Source organism: Furipterus horrens, unplaced genomic scaffold, assembly GCF_987537825.1.
Source record: "Furipterus horrens unplaced genomic scaffold, mFurHor1.1.pri manual_scaffold_15, whole genome shotgun sequence".
NCBI lineage: Eukaryota > Metazoa > Chordata > Mammalia > Chiroptera > Furipteridae > Furipterus > Furipterus horrens.
Window position 1 is genome coordinate 19500896 of NW_028327185.1, and position 18135 is coordinate 19519030.

Here is an 18135-nt window from a genome sequence, read left to right on the forward strand (position 1 = left end):
AAGTGCCTTATTATTTGGCAAATAAGAGGTTCTCTACTGATGGGATTCCAGTCGAACAAATGATTATGAACCTGAACAAAACAGCTGAGCAGTGTTAGTGCCCCTGAGGGAATGACAGAACCCAGGAGGAGCCCCTTTGCCCTGCGCCTCTCAGCCTGTGCTTCTCAGTTCATCCTTGCAACACTCCCGGTTGGCTCCTGGCAGACGCCCCTTCTGCCGGTTCCCCATACTTCGTGGAATCTTGCAGTGACTTGGTGGCTCCATGTGCGTGTGTTTTCTGATTCATTCTGATAATAGCCACGATGTTTAAAGTGCACACTGCACAGCCACGGACAGGGCTCAGACCACAGTCCGGACATCCGAAGCTGTCCTGCATTTCTAGTTCTCCACTGACCTCTACTTTGAGCCAGAGCTTCTCCAAAGCTCCATTCCCCATCCCTACAGCAGGACATGGGCCTGCAAATGGGCAGTAAGTGGTCAAATGAGACAGTATATGTACAAATTGTACCCAAACCCATGAAGCTACATGCGTGCACACACACACAGTTATTACTCATGAGTTTAGCATTTGTACAATAATTGAAACTGGTCGTTAAAAAAGAAATGCCACATATTTAATAGGAGGTCGACTCTAAATGAACACAATCCCACTTTATTTGTCTGAAAACAATAAAAAAGTCCATCACTAAAGTTAATGCGAACACAGTATGGATTTCGAAGGCATCACATTTGGTTCAGGTCTCACCCTTGGCACCTACCAGTTCTGACTTTAGTTGGGCAGGTGTTTTTTCCCTCTGCGTTGGTATTTTCACGTCCTCAGTAACCATATTTGTTCTGTTCTGTTTTCTTGGACCCAGGGTTTATCCCAACTGCATGTCAGACACCTTGTTCTCTTGTTCACGCCAGGGAGATACGACTGGAGACTGGGGCATGTGCAGTGTGTGTGTGTGTGGGGGGGGGGGGGCAGGCATCCAGGCTGGGCTGGAAGGGGGAGTGACGGTACAGACTTATCCCTGCTTCTGGACAGTGATCAGCAACCAGACCGACAGACAGGGTTTCAGCACAGGCTGTGTTAAATAGGCTTTCTAGTTATCACCGCTGATAAGATTATTCTTCAGGAAAAAGTCCCATATTCAGAACAACCTGCTTATAATGAACCACTGTAAGAAAGAAGCTGCTTGTTTACTGTCTTAGTCTGTTTGAGCTGCTATAACAAAATACCAAGACTGGGCGACTTAAAAACAACAGAAATTTCTTTCTCACCGTTCAGGTGGCTGGAAGTATGAGATCAGAGGGCCAGCACGCTTGGGTGAGGGGGCCTCTTCTGGACTGCAGACTCCTCATTGTGTCCTCACATGCAGAAGGGAGTTACTCGTCTCCCTGGGGTCACTTTCATAAGGAAGGGCACTAATCCTACCATGGAGGCTCCGACTTCATGACCTGATGACCCCTCAAATGCCACCTCTTAATTCTTAATGCCATCACCTTGGGCATTATGTCTCAGCATATGAATGGGGGGCGGGGGGATACAAACATTCAATCTCTGTCATTAACCCTGATGAAGAAACTCTTTACTTTGCTTTTTAAATGCTCCTCTGTCCTTTAACTGTAAAGTGACCAACTGTCTAGGTTTGCCTGGAACTGAGGGGGCTTCCAAAAACATGGAACTTACAGCTTTAAAACTAGGACATCGCTGGCAAAGCAGATATGAAAACAAACAGAAACACTGGGTTTTGAGGAATTCAGGGATTGTAGATTTTAGACATGCACTACAGCCTACTTTGATAAAAAAACATACTGGATCGTATCAAAGGGAGCCTGCACCCAGGTGCTGTAGGGAAATAATTAGAATCGCCTGTTCCATAACTCTACCTTGGTTGGATAGTAAGCAGAAGTTAGATTCACCACAGTACTTTAATAACCTACTTATTTGAAAATATGTTTCTAATTATGTCCCCCTCTCTTTTGTTGTTAATCTCTAATATAAGGTACAGCAGTCCCTCTCCATGTCGCGGTTCACTTATCGCGACCTCACTGTATCGCGGGGTTTTTAAAAATATTATATTTAATTATTTTTTGTGGATTTTTCGCTATATTCCGGGATTTTGCAGTCCTGTACAGTAAATACTAAAATAAATGTAGGGTTTCTACTTCACGGATTTTCATCTATCGTGGGGAAGGGGGGTCTAGAACGTAATATCCGCGATAAGGGAGGGATCACTGTATTTCATCTTTGTTATTGATGTGAAACCCATGGAGGAAACTGTACAAATCAAAAGGCTCAGGTCAATGAATTATCACAAAGTGAAGATACCCATATCATCACGACACCCCAAAATAGTGTTTAATGGAAAAAAGAACATCCAACTATGGAAGGATTTTCTTTTTTGTTCTCTGAGATACCAATTCTCTGCATCTGGAATCTCTGTGTTCTTTGGGCTGCCGTCCCCAGTGCCTGCTAGTAGCTACCAGAATTCCAGGTATAGCATCAAAAGAAAACAGTCCAACTTCTGTTGAGCTGTGCAAATATAAACTGCCTTTCAGTGATGAAAAATGTTACAAGATTAGCACTTTAAAATGTTTCTGATTTAAAAAAAAAAAAAGAGCATACATATGACCATGTACATATCCCTTTCTTTCTGTTGGAAACCACTCCTGTGTGTCTACTTAGCTACATCTGCTTGGAGGTGAAAGATAAATGTAGGTTAGAAGGCCCTGCCTTAGCAGAGATGCATTATAAATGTCACAGAAATGATGGTGATAGCTACACTGTACAAGTCTACTTATTTTTTTTAGATGACTCCTTTTCAAACAGCAGGAAACAGAGGCCATCTGACTGCTGCACATGGCAGGCTAAAGGGAGCCCTGCAGGTCCCGAGTGGGCACAAACCAATTAAGTGGAGCTCTCACTGAAATTGCTTTCTCAGCCAGGACGGAGGATGATTGATCACGAGTCAAACTCTACGCGTTAGACTGAAAGAGTTCACAGGTAAATCTGGCCCAAGGCCAAGGCCACTTCATTTCGCTGGCAGAAACATGTCAAGTGGCTAAGTGAGGGGGAAGCCACTTAATTCTTTGCACAGGGAGACCCTCCAGCTGGGTCTTGCGTCTGTCTGTGCTTAGGGTATGTAGGTAAGAGGGGAAACTGGTTTTCATAACCAGAGCTGAAGGCAAGTCTGCCTAATGAGCATTCTCAGCCCCTGTGGACTTTAGAAATTGCCAGTTTAAAAAATATATATTTTTTTATTTTTCAATTACAGTTGGCATTCAATATTGTTAGTTTCAGGTGTACCGCGTAGTGGTTAGACATTATTATACCTTAGAAGCGATCCCCCCCATAGACCTAGTACCCGTGTGGCACCACGGCATTACAATGTTACCGAGTATGTTCCCTAAGCTGTACTTGACTTCCCTGTGACTATTCTGTAACTGCCAATTTATACTTCTTAATGCGTCCACCTTTTCCACCGTCTGCCCCACCTCCCCCCGTTACCCAGGGAGCTTTAAACGACAGGAGATCCAAGCAATCACTGCATCTATGCAGGTGGAGTTCAGGCCTCAAGCAGGTTCAACCAGCTCATTCTGCTCCGCGGCTGCGGCTGACAGCGCTGGGCAAAGCCGCCCTTCAGAAGGGGTGTCCCCGCAGCCTGGGGGATTTCAGCTCGCGGGTGCGATCCCAGGGCAGAGCTCGGGTGACAGCGCTCACGGGGAGCAGCACTGCTTTAGTAACTGAACTCCTCACGCACCTCGTCTTGCAGACACCGCACAGGCGCCCAGCACCTAGGATGCCGCTCAGGGACGCAAAGAACACCGGGCCAGCCCCCTCCCAGACGCCGCCCGCGCGGACTGAGCCCGAAGCTTGAGGTCTCAAACGCAGACCGCGGCCGGGGCTGAGAGCGCATGCGCTGCCCACGGCCGCGAGCTGAGGCGCATGCGCGGCGTGGGGGCGGTGCTTCCGACCGGCGGGGGTGGGGCTTGCAGCACGCGGTGGGCGGGACTTAGGCCGCGACCCCTGCTCCGGATTGTGTCCCTGACCCCCACGCGGGTCTTGACGCCAACTCCTGCCCACTGTATGGCCCGGCACGTGTTTCTGACGGGGCCCCCAGGTAACCCCGCCGTGCATCCACCTCGGGTAGGCGAGGGGTGGGCGTGGGGGCAAGCGCAGGCGGGGCCGCCGGCTTAGTGCTGTTCCATTACAGGCTCGGTACTCGGAAGCCTGCAAATCCGTTCCTGGAAAGCGGGGCTTTAAGTACGTGGGAGAGAGGGTTACGGATATAGCGCCGTGCTGAGGGGGACAGACTTGTGGCGTGGGGACGCGGGCCTTGTTAAAGCAGTGGGCCGCCGGCCCCGGCCGCCGTCACCACGACCCTGGCCTTGCAGGGCGATGTGCAGGAGGCGTGCTTCCGGGTGCGCGTCACCGCCGTGATCCGTGGGAAGGGCCCGATTGCTGTTGAGAGTCACGCTGCTGCCTGTGTGCCCCGCTTCCATAGTGTGGGGAGGTGGGGTCAGGGGAGGGCGGCGGGAGTAGAGGTGAAACTTGAACCCCTCGCCCCGAGTTCCCCGGCTCCTGAATCCCCCCGCGGGTGGGTGCGGGCTGAGAAGCCTCGGCCCCCAGGGACCCGCTCCCAGACCCCGTGTCCGGGCCTGTTCCCTCTGGGGCCCGTCGTCGCGCAAACCCCGCTGTCCTGGGGGCTGCGGAGTTCTCCCCCGTGAATGGCCAAAGGAGAGACTAGAGGAGGAGATGGCTTTTAAAACAGGGCGATGCACAGGTAGCGGCATGACTGCAAAGAGGCGGGAAGGTGGTGGACCTCAGGCTGAGGGAGGAAGAGGAGCTCAGAGGGAAGAAAATGACTCTTCAGCCCCTTTGCGGGGGGGGGGGGGTCCTATTTTTTTCTTACAATAAGAGCTATATCCACTGATAAAAAATTTCCAGAATGTTTTAAAGAAGACTGACATCACGTGGCATTCCAACATACAGGATTTTAAAAAAATAGTGGAGTAATATTTGGTATGTCTGCTTTTTCTCCATATACTATTTTCATATAGTGTGACCTTTTTCCATGCTAATAAGTATCTTTGTGCCTGTTGTCAGATTCTTCTTTTTTTTTCTAAGATTTCATTTATTTATTTTTAGAGAGAGGGGGAGGGAGGGAGAAAGAGAGGGAGAGAAACATGAATGTGTGGTTGCCTTTCATGCGCCCCCAGCTGGGGACCTGGCCTGCCGCCCAGGCCTGTGCCCTGACCGGGAATCGAACTGGAGACCCTTTGGGTCGCAGGCCCGTGCTCAGTCCACTGAGTCACACCAGCCAGGGCCTGTGTTCAGATTCGTTACTGAGGATAATTCCTAACCATAGGATTGCTGTGTACTATGGTAGGTACATTGAAAAGTACCGGTTTACCTATCCACCAATGCCACTTGCTTGCATTAAACAGATTCTTCACTGATTTTGCAGTTTGGAGAGATTCGATAAATAGGAGTAATGGATTATGTTTTGTTTCAAGAAGACTTAAAAGGGTCCTTAAGGAACCTGATGACTCTGTGGGCAGCCATAGACATAATAGGATTTTCAACCTTGTGGTATCTCAGAACAGCTCTATTGCAGACCTGTGAAGAGTTTTCCTATTTCGGGATGATCATGATGCCACTGACTTAAGTCTTGTCTATATGAGAACAAGGCTCATAAACAAAGTCATGGTGACAGATAAAGGCCCCTGTTACAATGTATGGTCCCGACTGGTTGTATAACCTTGGGTAAGTTACCTTACCTCTCTGTGCCTCAGTTTCTTTATCTGTAAAATAGGGGCAAGAATGGTAACTGTCTCAAGAGGATGGTTGTGAGGATTTAACCAAGAAAAAGCTGAAGTGTGCCGGAACGGTCCCTGGCTCCGGAACGTCAGTAGTTAGTGTCATTCTATTAGGCAGCACTTCCTGGTGTCTATAAACACAGAAGAGTTCATCAGAGCAGTCCACAGGCCAGGCTGGGAGGAAAGGAAGGGGTGAGAGGGGAGGGCGAGGGGGCGGAGGTGGAGGTCAATTACGGTGACCCCCAGACCTGTGGTCGTTAGTGGCTGCATTTGGTGGGAGGGGTTGGGTCAGCCAAAGGAATGCTTAGGGACAGGGAGGAGGTGATAGAAGAGGTCTCCAACATGACAGGTTAGCTCTTGAGAAAAAGTTTGAAGACTGCTAGTGTTAGTAGTGTTAGTGGTATTTAAGGGACAGGTTTTCAGGAGCCAGAGCAATGCAAGTCCGTGGAGCAGTGAGGGGATGTCCCACTCTCACGTGGTGGAAATCCTCAAGTGCCCAGCCTTTGGCCGGCCCAAGAGTGGCCTGTTTTGCTTCGTAGGTGGAAGTGCGGCCACCCACGGAGGGGAGTGGACCTGGGAGAACATGGAGTTTTTCTCACAGGGTGCAAATTGCACTTGACACTGTCATCAAGGAAGCCGCTCACTTGGTTCTGGGATTGTGTATGTGACAAAATAATATTTCAGAATTTAAAAATAAACTTCACTATTTTATTATGTTTGTTTCTACTTGAACTGAAAAAGTTTTAACACCCGGAGAAACCAAAGTTAAAGTGAAGTTAATATTCATAAAATCCACTTGCAGCTGCCCCCACCCTGTGCGCCCCTCCACCCCCCGCCTCATGATTACTCTCAGTTGGCGAGCTCCAGAAAGGGGGGTTCCTAACGGGACTTTGTTTTTCTTTTTAGGAATTGGAAAAACAACCTTGATCCAGAAAGCCAGCGAGGTGTTGAAGTCCTCTGGTGTGCCTGTCGATGGGTTTTACACAGAAGAAGTCAGGCAGGGAGGGAGAAGAATAGGGTTCGATGTTGTCACGTTATCCGGCCTGCGGGGACCTTTGTCTAGAGTTGGGTACTGACATTTCCTTTCTGTGGTGTTCTGTCCTCCCTGGGCACAGGGTCGACCCCATGCTCTCTTCTGTGGTGGAGAATCTTCAGCCTTTGGGTTTCTTAGGGAAAGAGAGGGATTAAACTCCTGTATAAAATACTTAAGGCTTACTCCGTTGACTGAGAAGCTCTTCTCGCTGTAACTCATAGCCGTTTCCTGTGCTGCTTTGGGGAACTAGCTGGCGCAGCAGCCCCCTGGAGCTTCTGGATGGGCTCGCCCGGGTGACCGCCAGACCCATGGTTGATAGTGGCCGCACTCGCTGGCAGCCCTGCTCCCAGGGAGAACGGGGGCTCAGGTCAGCTCTGCGCACCACCGCTTCCTGGGTCGGGGGTTTATAAGAACCATTTAGCCTCAGTGGGAGGCCAGGGGGTCAGTGGAGTAGCCGACAACCAGACACCGGTACAGGGGTCTTTTCAACAGGAACTCACTGTCTTCGCAGGTCGGAGCCGCCGCCTGGGAAACGGGAGTGCCGAGTCGGGCACTATGTGGTGGATCTGCCGTCCTTTGAGCGGGTGGCGCTGCCGGTCTTAAGGAACGTGAGTGTGGCTTCTGCCCCGGAGCCCGTCTGTGGCAATGCGTGGGGGCCCTGCTGGCCCTGGAATGGGGTGGCTTCTGCTCTTCAGGGGAGGCCGGCTTTGCGTCTCATAGTTTAAAAGTCTTCAAGAGATCGGCCCTTGATAAGGATATGCCGCGTAATTTGCTGTCACTCTGAACTACCAGCAGATTCCTTGTCGCATAAATTCAGCTCATACAAAGGTTTTATATTGGGAGGGTTCTGATGCCCGGCTACCAGCGTCCCCAGAAGTATTTCCCCTTAGTTTATGTGTCCACCCAGTGTTCACAGCACGAGAAATAAACACTTAGGAAGGGAAAGTGTCATCGTATGAATATAATGGTAAGCACCTAACACATTATATCACTATATTACCTGTGTTTTCTTTTTAAAACAGGTTATTGAGATATAATTCACATACCATTCACCCGCTGAAAATGTAGAAATAGATTTTTTTTTAGTATATTCACAGGGCGGTGCAACAGCTCATCATTATCTAATTTCACAACAGTTTTGTCACCCCCGAAGCCCATGCCCATTAAGATCTCTGAGGAGAGGCATGTAAACTGCAATGAAAAGATGAGAAGGTGCCATCCCTTCAGAGAGAATAGTGGGTGTGTGTTGGAGCGAGGGGCCTGGGGAGGATATTCTGGGTGACTGAGGCCCCAGAGCCCTGGGGCAGGAGCAGGAGAAGGAGGAAAGGTTAGTGAGGTGGGCGAGGCCGCCTGATGCAGGACCTTGTGGACCATGTCAGGGAATGTGGGTTTCATTTATTGTTACAGGCTTACGGCTTTGGTTTACTTTTGTGAAAATTGACTGGTACACACCTGTCTCAAGAGGCCATTTTAAACCTTCCAGAAGTTTCTATTGCATCGACAATAAAATCCAAGGTCCATCTCTGGCCTGGAAGGCTCTGTGCTGTCTAGCCCTAGTAACTAGTAACCGCTGCCCAGCCACCCTGGCTCAAGCATGCGCCCTCACCTGCCAGGGCCACACCAGCCACTGGCCCTTGGCCCTTGCCATTTCCTTTGGGTGGCATACTCCTCGGAATTTTGCTTCACTGTTCTTTTTGACATTCGGGGTTCAGCTGAAATGTGCATTGGGGGGCTTTAGTAGCTTCCCAAGGCCTGCCTAGGACAGCTTCTCATTCAGAGGAGTGCTTCACTTAGGTAGGGCGCTGCTTTGCTTCCTTCCTCTTGCCTGGTCTTCCACCTCCCCGTTCCTAACTGCTTCCTCTTTGTTTCCGTGCTGGGGACTGTGGTGAACGTTGTGTTGTGTGGGAGCAGTCAGGGGACATGGCGTTTCTCTCTCTAGTCCTCTTCCCATCAGATACATCCCTCTCCCCTTAAGTGTTCCAAAGGCAAGGGAAACAGTGCAAATGAAACCCCAGGTGAAGATGCCGGCTTTGGGACGGATCAGCACAAAGAACTGACTTTTACTTGCCTTGCTCAGAGCAGACTGAATCCTGGGAGTACACCGTGCACACATGCCGTGTCTCTGCTGGTTCTACAAGAAATCACATGCTGTTGGAATAAGAATGGAATCTCTCTTTTTAATTAAGAAATAAAGCCGACTTCTCCCGTTTGTTTCTAGTTTAATCACCAAACGCACGCATTCATATCCTAGGTAGGAAAAGTTCCTAGGCCGCGGATTCTTACCCAGGCTTCCTTATGGATTTCTTTCCTGAAGCAGGTTCTTGTCCCATCGCATATATTTTATTGGGATGAAGAAAGGAAAAGAGTGAGAGTGTTTTGTCTTTATACTAAAAAAGAGAGAGAGAGAGAGAAGTTCAAGTAACTAGGCAACAAAAACAGGGGAATAGAAGGAGACAAATTCTATTATCAGCAATTGGAATGACCAACGAAAGTGAACTGGAGGCTTTAGAAAGCACATTCAGGCTGGTGAGCGCCCTGAGACAGAGCGATGGTGTGTGTGTCATGCCTGGGAGGCAGGGAAACCTAACAGTAAGTCTCTGCTAAGCGCCTCCACACGAGCAGAAGGAGCATGGGGCTGTGGGCTGGGACGGAGGACGGGCTGGGAGTGGGAGCAGCGGGGGCGGACAGGCCTGGGCAGGGGGTTAGGCCCACCCTGGCCCCTCCGGCAGTGGTGCTAGTGCTCCTCTTCCTGAGGCAGGAGGGGGTCCTGTGAATCTTTGTGGGCACATGTGGGAAATAAGGAAAATTGGGGAAGACTGGAAGCATGCTAGATGCTGTAAGGTTTTTGGGAAGTCCTTTGTAGGGTTGATGGATGTTGATTTTTTTTTTTATTCCATGGGTAACATCTTTCCTTATTTAAAAACATTTATTGTTTTCTTGAGTATTTAAGTTCTACATGCTCCAGATAGGAAATTTGTTTTAAAAAAATGAAATAGAAAGAAAATATGATTCACTGAGTTTAACCACTGTTAGCATAACTCGTTTCTGCCCATTTTCTCTACCTAGTGTGTTTGCTCAGTTGTCTGAAGTTGGGCAGATGCTGTATAGAGTGGGAGAGGCTGGCGCTTTTTATGGCTGAGTGTATGGGAATGGCCGTGCGGCACGGTCATCTTTGCAGCTGTGGCATTTTAGTGACCGCATACGGTTTCATGGTGTGGATTGTCATCGCTGACTCAGCCATCATTTCCTCGGTGTTGCACATGTAGGCGACTTACTGCTATTGTAGGTAACCTGGTCCCGAACACCCGTGGGGAGGATCTGGGGGTGGACGTACTCGGTGGAGGCGTGGGCACGGGTGGGGCCTGGCCGCGTGCCGCGGGGTGTCCCCACGACGGCTGTGTCCTGGGGACCCTGTGTGTTCAGAGTATACAAGCGTTTGTCTTGCTGCACTTGGGCCAGCACTGAGCTCTGTGCTGAGGTTGATACCAAAACATGCGTCTTTGCTCTGACTTGCTTTTTTGTAGGCATGAAGTTACATGTTTTTCATTGGGTATTTTTTAAAATCTAAGTTGTTCATTCCTTTTCTCGTTCCTTTTTCTTTTGTCTAAAAAGAGATCTTTTATAAGGTGAAATCTTTTTATATTGATTGATTGTATTTTTCTCAGTTGTCACCTTGGTGACTTTTTCCAACATTGAGAAAGGCTCTCCATATTCCAAGTTATATAATGTGTTTGTTCTTCTGTGTATGTGCTTGTTTGTTTGTTTTTTAATTTATGTTTTTAATCCATCTGGATTATTCTGACTGTAATATATGATCACACTCCCAACTGATTTTCTTCCAAATACTTGGCCAGTTTACCAAAACCGTTGTTTGCTAGGCACTAATTCATTTAATTCTCAGAGTGACACTATCACTATATTCTTATTTCACAGATGAAGAAACTGAGGCACAGAATAGTAACTAACTGGCCCAAGAACACAAAACTTGTAAGGCAGAGCTGGCATAAATTCTAGAAGCAGCACTTCATTGTTCATTATAAAGTCTAAGATGGAGTGATTGGGACTATACAAAATTACAGTTATTTAGATATAAAGAGCATCGTAGCTTTTTAGACAACCTTCATCCTCCAGTGCCACGAACATAATCTCTCTGTATTTCTTTCTTTAAAAGATTTTTGGGAAGGTTATTCATAGGTCTCCTGTTTCCTCTGATGCTGCTGTAAGTAGTATTGCGTTTTGGTGTCCCGACGGTCAAGGCTGTGGGATGACGCTGGCCTTTTCCACGGTGGCCTTTGGACAGCCCCGTGGTGGTATGTTAGAATGTGGTTCCCAGGATATCTCCACTCACACAAACGATTAACTATAGGTCATAATGGTTTAAAGGATAAAGGGTGTCTGCTCAGAGCCCTATTTTTTAGGCTCCACAGTGTCATTTTTAATAAAGATCTGTGGGAGGAAGAGGAACCTAAAACAGAACACCCAGCGAAAATCAACATAGTTTGCACCTTGTATTTCCCTGTTTTGATCAAAATAAGGCTTTTATTATAGATTTTGTTTTTGAGAGCAGGGTCCACTTTTGAATCTGACATAAAATTCTGCTTTAAATCTTTGAAACTTCATTTTCAGCTGAGAGAACACCTGTCTGGGGAAAGGCTTTTTTTTAATTTTTATTTATTTTTTTATCCCTTGACCTGGAAGTGTCACTTGGTTTTTCAGGCCACTGCGCTTTAGAGAGGATTTAGAAAAGTCAACGTCTGGTTGAAATCCATCCCTGAAAGGTTGACAGGAGTGCAAGCATGCTTTAGAGTTTCCTTTATTGTTGGCAGCCTTGACCTTCGCGGCTCTGTTCCTCCTCGCTGCCCATTCCTCTGCTTCTCGGTCATTGCAGGCTCAGCCAGGGAAATCCTCACACACCAAATACTTACCTTAAAGATTATCTGTAAAACATCTCTGCCGCAAATGAAACTGAGAGTTGGGACAAGGCTGGCTCTGCAGTCCCCGAAGGCAGGATTTGTCGTGGCCTCGCCTACTGGTACCTGGCTCCACGGCAGGTCCCGGCTTCCGGGCCTCCTCTGGCTGGCCTGGTGAGGCTCTGTGGGCCAGATGCGCAGCCGGTTCCACCTCGGGGTTCCATACCCCATGCAGCCCTTTTGCAGCCCACTCCCAAGATGCTTGGTGGGGTGGCATTTGTGTCCACTGCTGCGTCTTCCTCTTCCTCTTCCCCATCCACTTGGTCTGGTTCCCACTGATGCGCACATCAGTCTGAAGCCCCACACGCCTTCGAAGGAAGTTCCCATTGATGTGTTGTTGGTTCTCTTCTTGGCTATACTGCGGAAGTGTGCATGTGTTTTCTGTGTTTGTATTGATTCTATTTTTAAAACATTTTATTTGGATATATTTTTGCTGTTTGAGAAAATCACAAGGTAAAGGCAGTCAGTGTAAGATCACCTATATGCTTGTTGTCTAGAGTCACCTGTTTTTTACCTTTGCCCTGTTGTTTGTTTGCCGTCTCCGTGTGTGTGTGTGTGTGTTTGTGTGTAGATATATAACTTTGCAGGGGAACCATTTGAGAGTACATTACAATCACCAGTGTACTTAACTCCTAAAAAAGTGCTCGGTGTGTTCTTCCTAAGAATAAGGATATGCTCTTATAGAATTGGTACAGTCCTAAATCTCAGTAAATGCGACACTGGGAAAATGCTTTGATCTAATAAGCTACAATCCCTATGCCAGTTTTCTCAATCGCCTCACCAGTGTTCCTTGTAACGTTCTTTTCCCTCCTCTCTGGGGTCAGCTGTTAATTTAGCTGTCACATTTCCTTAGCTCCTTTTCTGGAACATTTCCGGTCACTCTTCTATGACACTGACATTTCTGAGGCACACACCTATTTTAGCAGGACGTTCCTCTTTGGGGTTTTTCTGATATTTCTCATGTTTAGCTTCAGCCAGAATACTACATAAATGGTGGTGCATCTTTTTCGGGCATCTCATCTGGAGACACGTGATGTTTGGTGACATAATTTTGATTACCTGATCAAGGACTTTCCCACTACATATTTACTATTTTTTTCCTTTGAAGCTAATAAGCAGTGAATGCAGAGATTCTTAAAGACCATGCACATCCTCCTCATCAACATTTCTCCTAGTAAATTTTAAGTTTTAAAAATTTATTAGTTTACCCTAAGATAAAAATAGCTTTCTTTTGAGGCTTCAATTGGAAGTCAAATTTAACTACTGCCTTTTGAAATACTTTCTATAACAAGGTAAGCACAAATTAATAAACATAGAATCACTGTACACTCAAAAGCTGAACTCAGAAAGCCATAATGGTTGAATTTTTTCTTAGTCTAAGCTGTACTCCTATATTTGTATCCAATTACTTCATCAGTTAGAAAAAACATCATCGCGAATTTATGGTGGCAAAAACAACTCTCTCCAGGCGATTCCTAATGAAAGGACATCAGGCATCAAAGATAGCAAACTTCTATTAAAAGTTTAAACATGGACCAAAATATTTACTAAGCAAGAGGATAAAAATTATTGTAAACATTACTCGCTGATAAGAAGGGGCAGGAGTTCCCCCGTCTGGGGAGGCCTGGCCACGTCTGCTCTGCTCGGGGAAGGCAGGGCCCCCACTGCCCGTCACAGTCATGGACGTGGGCCGTTCTCTGCTCGACAGAGTGATGCTGCTGAGAGTGATCATTCTGAGACCCCCAAAGTAATGTGATTACTCAAAAAAAAAAAAAGGTTTCGTGGCTGTGCTTCTGTCGGCCCCTAGCAACTGGTGCTGCTGCTCCTCATTGGAGAGCCAAGTGGTCTCTTCGTGCGTAGAGGGGTTTCTGAGTCGTGTCTCATTCCATGTCGCAGGTGGAATTGCACATGGGGCGCGGCTGGGATTTTTGGCAGCTTTACATACAGTTCTCAGAGTAATGATTTGTATCAGGATTATAAAATGTCACTCTGCGCTCACTGAAATGCTATGTGTGCTGTATGTCCCTGCTGTGGCAGCACTAAAAGTCCCATCATCGGCTTCTCTGGGAGGGGTTTCTGGAGAAGACGGGTATGTCAGTTATCTGTGGCTGTGTAACAGCGTGGCCCCAAATTTAACAGTTTCAAATACAAGCATGATCTCGGAGGGCTCCCCTGGGTCGGCTGAGCTGGGGGCATGGGCTCAGGGTGGCCCCCGCGGCCCTTGAGTCCACTGGGGGCACCTGAGGCTGGGCCGGGAAGGACCCACTTCCAAGCTCACTGTCACGGTTGCTGGAGGGCCTCCGTCCCTCTGGCTGTTGTCGCAAGGCCTCAGTCCCTTTCCACAGGGACCTTGCCATCGGCTGCCCGAGTGTCTGTAACATGGCAGCTCTCTCCCCTAGAGTGAATGAGTGGGGAGAGGGGAGTCGGGGGTGGAGAGAAGGTGATGTAGTTGGGGGGCAGAGATTGAGACAAGACACATAGTAGGCTCTGCCACTTCGTCTCAGAAGTGACATACCATCCCTTCTGCCATGTCCCTGTGGTCACACAGACCAGCCCTGGTCCTGAGGCGGGGGCACTACATGGTGTACAAGGGTGCGGGTCCCTGGAGCCGGCAGTATTAGGACTCCGGGCCCCGCATCTGTTCCAAGTGGTGCCCAGGGAGTGTCAGACGTGAAGGTGTGAAGTTATCAGAAACGGAATCTTGAGATTTAAAGGGCAGGACCCTGCTCACTTTTTTCTTCTAACCAAGACACCTTTCCTTTTAATTTTTACTTCTTGCCACCAGCCCTTATATTGCAGATGATGAAATAGGCAGGCATTTGCCTGTAGCAGTTTCCTCCTCCTGGCAGACAGGGAATCTCATTTGACTCAAAATTGACAAAAGAAGAGGCAGGAGGCAGTGTTTTGAGGGCTGGTGGACTTGTCTCATTTCTCTGAAACCCACAGCCTGGGGGCCCTGCTTGCATTCAGGACTCCTCTAAACACATGGAGCTTGGTTATTACTGGAACTCCTCTAAAGGCGCAAAAGCTGCTGGGAGAACTGGGAGGCCCAGGGACCTGAGTGCTCGGGGTGGGACAGTCCCCGGGGAGGTGAGTTTGCTAGTGAATCATCTGTGTGGGCTGGGACCTGATCTGACCTCCAGTGTGCAGTTGACTCCCTGGTGTGATTGCTGGCTGCCAGGGATTGGGGGTGGGACCCCTGCTTCGTGTGCCTTTGGTGTCCCAGCCGCTGTCCGTGTCGTCCTCAGGCAGGTCCCAGCAGCGGCCCCGGGTGGAGAGTGTGTGTCATTGATGAGGTTGGGAAAATGGAGCTCTTCAGCCAGCCGTTCATCCAGGCGGTCCGTCAGACCCTGTCCGCCCCAGGGACCGTGATCCTCGGCACCATCCCAGTCCCTAAAGGAAAGCCGCTGGCGCTCGTGGAGGAAATTCGCACCCGGCCTGACGTGCAGGTGCTCAGTGTGAGTACAGCGCCCTTGGGGCTGCAGAACTGAGCAGAGGCCGGAAATAGCCAGTGGCTCTGAAACACATCTCTGGCTTCCATCGTCTTTTTTCTCTTATGATAGAACGGAAGAGAGTCTTGTGTTCTAGGAATTTATAGAACGCAAATTATACCCTGGTCCACGTAAAAATGCTCCTGCCTCGGGGCAGCCTGTCTCAGCTGCTCTGGCTGCGCTCTCCCTCCTCCCCCGCCAGACTCGGGGCCTACCAGCATCAGAATCGCCTGAGCACATCTCTTCTCAGGGCGATGGTCAGGTTGGGGTGCAGAGGTGAACAGGTGCAGTTTTGTTGGAAAGGTTTCCCTTTGGACTGAGCCACCCTGGGGACAAGAAGCTGCGAGGCCATGCGGCCTCCTGCGACTATAGGAGGCATTGCCCAGTGGAAGTGTCCGCGACGGTGGAGACCACTGTCTGCACTGTCCAGTGCAGTAGCCAGCAGCCTGCGTGGCCCTTGAGTCCCTGTGTCACACTGGCCACATCTCAGCCACGCAGCGGCCACACTGACAGCACAGCCAAGCGAGGTCTGGGGCCCAGCGCTGGCCATCGCCTGGGAGCGTGGGTGGCGTGCAGAATCGTAGGGCTCGCCCGGACCTCAAGGACGGCCTCCCTGGCACGGGCCCCGTAACCTGTTTTGCCTGGTCTCAGGGTTCGCAGGCCCCTGCAGGGGGAGGGCCGGCAGCAGAGCACGTGTGAGAAGTTGCTGAGCCAGTTGTTAGGGTGCTGATGGGGCTGCTGGTGCTGGGCCTGACTCCCACCTTTTCTCTCCTGTTGTCTCTCTGTACCCCCCTTGGTTAGACAGGGCCTTGCCCTGCTCCCCTGGTTGGTTTGTGTCAGTTATTGCCAGGCTCTGGGCTGAGACCTGCCCACACCCCCACTCCCCGCCCCCAGGGTCCTGCAGGTGCCAAGGCAACAGTCCGTCTGGCAGGGCCACCCCATGCGGAGGAGCGGGGAGTGAGCTCCAGCTGCAGGACCGAAGAGCAAGCCCCTCCTACACCAGGTTCTGAGCCCTAGTGGGACATCCGCACGTTGTCACCAAAGTATCCCGCGGTGCAGGAGACAGCCCTTAGGGTCAGGCCAGTCAGACTTGGAAACATGCTCCTTCCCTGCTTGCTTCCTGCCGTGAGCACTGCCTGAGCCCCGGCTCTGTGCCGACCCCACTCTAAGACTTGGGGTGCACAGCACACTGGGGCTGCTGCTCTCGCGGAGCGGCCTTCTGGTGGAGGGCTAGGTAAGAGAAGTAGAAGCAACTAGTTAGGCGAGTCTGGATGCCGATGAATGAAAAGAAAGTAAATGCGTTCTGGGTGGTCTGGGGCTGCAGCGGGGGAGGCAGACTGTGGTCAGGGAAGGTCTCTCCCAGGAGCTGATGTGAGCGGAGCTGAGCCACATGGGGTCACGTCCTCAGTGACGCCTTTGAAAAGTCAGCGGGGTCTGTCTATAAACAGTTTTATGTGGCCTTCTCTACCTGTTCCTTTATATGGCTTCCACATTAGTGTTTTCTTAAAGATTTCATTTATTTATTTTTAGAGGGAGGGAGAAAGGAAGAGAGAAACATCAATGTGTGGTTGCCTCTTGCACACCCCCCGAGTGGGGACCTGGCCTGCAACCCAGACGTGTACTCGGACTGGGAATCGAACTGGTGACCTTTTGGTTTACAGACTGGAGCTCAATCCAGTGAGCCACATCAGCCAGGGCCATATCAGAGGTTTTGGTAGTAATTCTAGAGGTTCTGTGGAAATAGAGGCAATGAATGCTGAAACAAGTAGTTTTCAGGTCAGATAGCCTCCAGGCTTGGAGACTGGGAACTCACTGCTGTTAAACTCCAGGGGTTGGCTATCTCTGCAAACTAATCTAAAAGTCCTACAGGACTGAGGGGAATTGACTCTTATGTCTATTTAAAAAAAAAAAAAAAAGCATATCAATGTAAGAGCACATTTTCTCCTATCCCGAAGACTGGAAATTATTCTCCAGACAAGGTAATCATTGCTCCGACCAATGTGTAAGTAAAGTGGTTATCTTTTGCCTGATTCTGCAGGACGGAGGGGCTGGCACACCCAGTATTCTTGTCTTTCTTGTGCCCTAAGAGCTGGGCTTCCTCCTGGCTCCCACCTCTCACCCGGCTCATTGTGGGTCCTACTTCATAGTCAAGCTCACCCCTCCCGGCCTTCCGGGCCCTTCTCTTAGAATATTACCTGTCAGAGGATTGAAGAGAGGAAATGGACTCTGAAGGCCCTCCCTTGCTTCTTCCCACAGGTCACCAAGGAAAACAGAAACCACCTTTTGCCGGAGATTGTGACGTGTGTGCAGAGCGGCAGGAAGTGAAGGCGGCTTGGGTCCCCGCGCTCCTGCACGTGAAGAAGCGTGCCCGTCCCAGGGCGCCTGCTCAGGGCCTGCCTGCTGAGGTTCTGTGCCTTCGGGGCTCAGAGGCCGTGTGGGCTGCTGCGAAGAGAGCCTGTGACAGCTGTTTTTCATAAAGTGTTTAAAAGATCGAGTTAGCCCGCGTGCTGGCCTGACTCTGCAAGACTAATCATCCATTGTGGCTTATTTATGCCGAGAGTTTTCTGTTTATTTCCCCTTGCAGTTGCGCGTATGATTTGGGTAAATTACGAAATGAGAAACGGTTCTCAGAGCACCAGATGGGATTGGCCCCCATGGAGGTCTATAAACGTGTTGGGGGAGGGGGTAGAGGGCAGTGCCCCTGAGCAGCGAATCCCTCTCATCCCGGGCAGCTTGAAGTGATAACAGTTATTGGATGTTTAAAATCTTATTTCAAAAGAAAACCATTGCAGGCCCCCCCCCCCCGCTGTTTATTTGCTCTTAATAAAATAAAAAT

The 18135-nt window shown here is 49.5% G+C and overlaps 1 protein-coding gene across 2 annotated transcripts; it reads left to right on the forward strand.

Moving 5' to 3' along the window:
* The first annotated feature begins 3948 nt into the window (after positions 1–3948).
* NTPCR (nucleoside-triphosphatase, cancer-related) lies at positions 3949–17846 on the forward strand. Of its 2 annotated transcripts, XM_090263431.1 has the most exons (5): positions 3952–4106; positions 6712–6874; positions 7350–7446; positions 15057–15266; positions 17556–17846. In XM_090263431.1, exons 1-5 carry the CDS (start codon positions 4073–4075, stop codon positions 17622–17624), a joined length of 573 nt encoding a protein of 190 aa, XP_090119557.1. In that variant the 5' UTR covers positions 3952–4072; the 3' UTR covers positions 17625–17846. The 2 variants fall into 2 exon arrangements, with proteins under 2 accessions (XP_090119558.1, XP_090119557.1); XM_090263432.1 differs by lacking the exons at positions 15057–15266; positions 17556–17846 and adding an exon at positions 8778–9047 and having other exon boundaries at positions 3949–4106.
* The last annotated feature ends 289 nt before the right edge of the window (positions 17847–18135 follow it).

Bases quoted from the DNA above. Each gene is read 5' to 3' on its own strand.
- NTPCR (XM_090263431.1), top strand. From the start codon at position 4,073: ATGGCCCGGCACGTGTTTCTGACGGGGCCCCCAG. The intron at 7,447-15,056 runs GTGAGTGTGGCT...TGTCGTCCTCAG, and splicing joins CGCTGCCGGTCTTAAGGAAC to GCAGGTCCCAGCAGCGGCCC. The intron at 15,267-17,555 runs GTGAGTACAGCG...TTCTTCCCACAG, and splicing joins CTGACGTGCAGGTGCTCAGT to GTCACCAAGGAAAACAGAAA.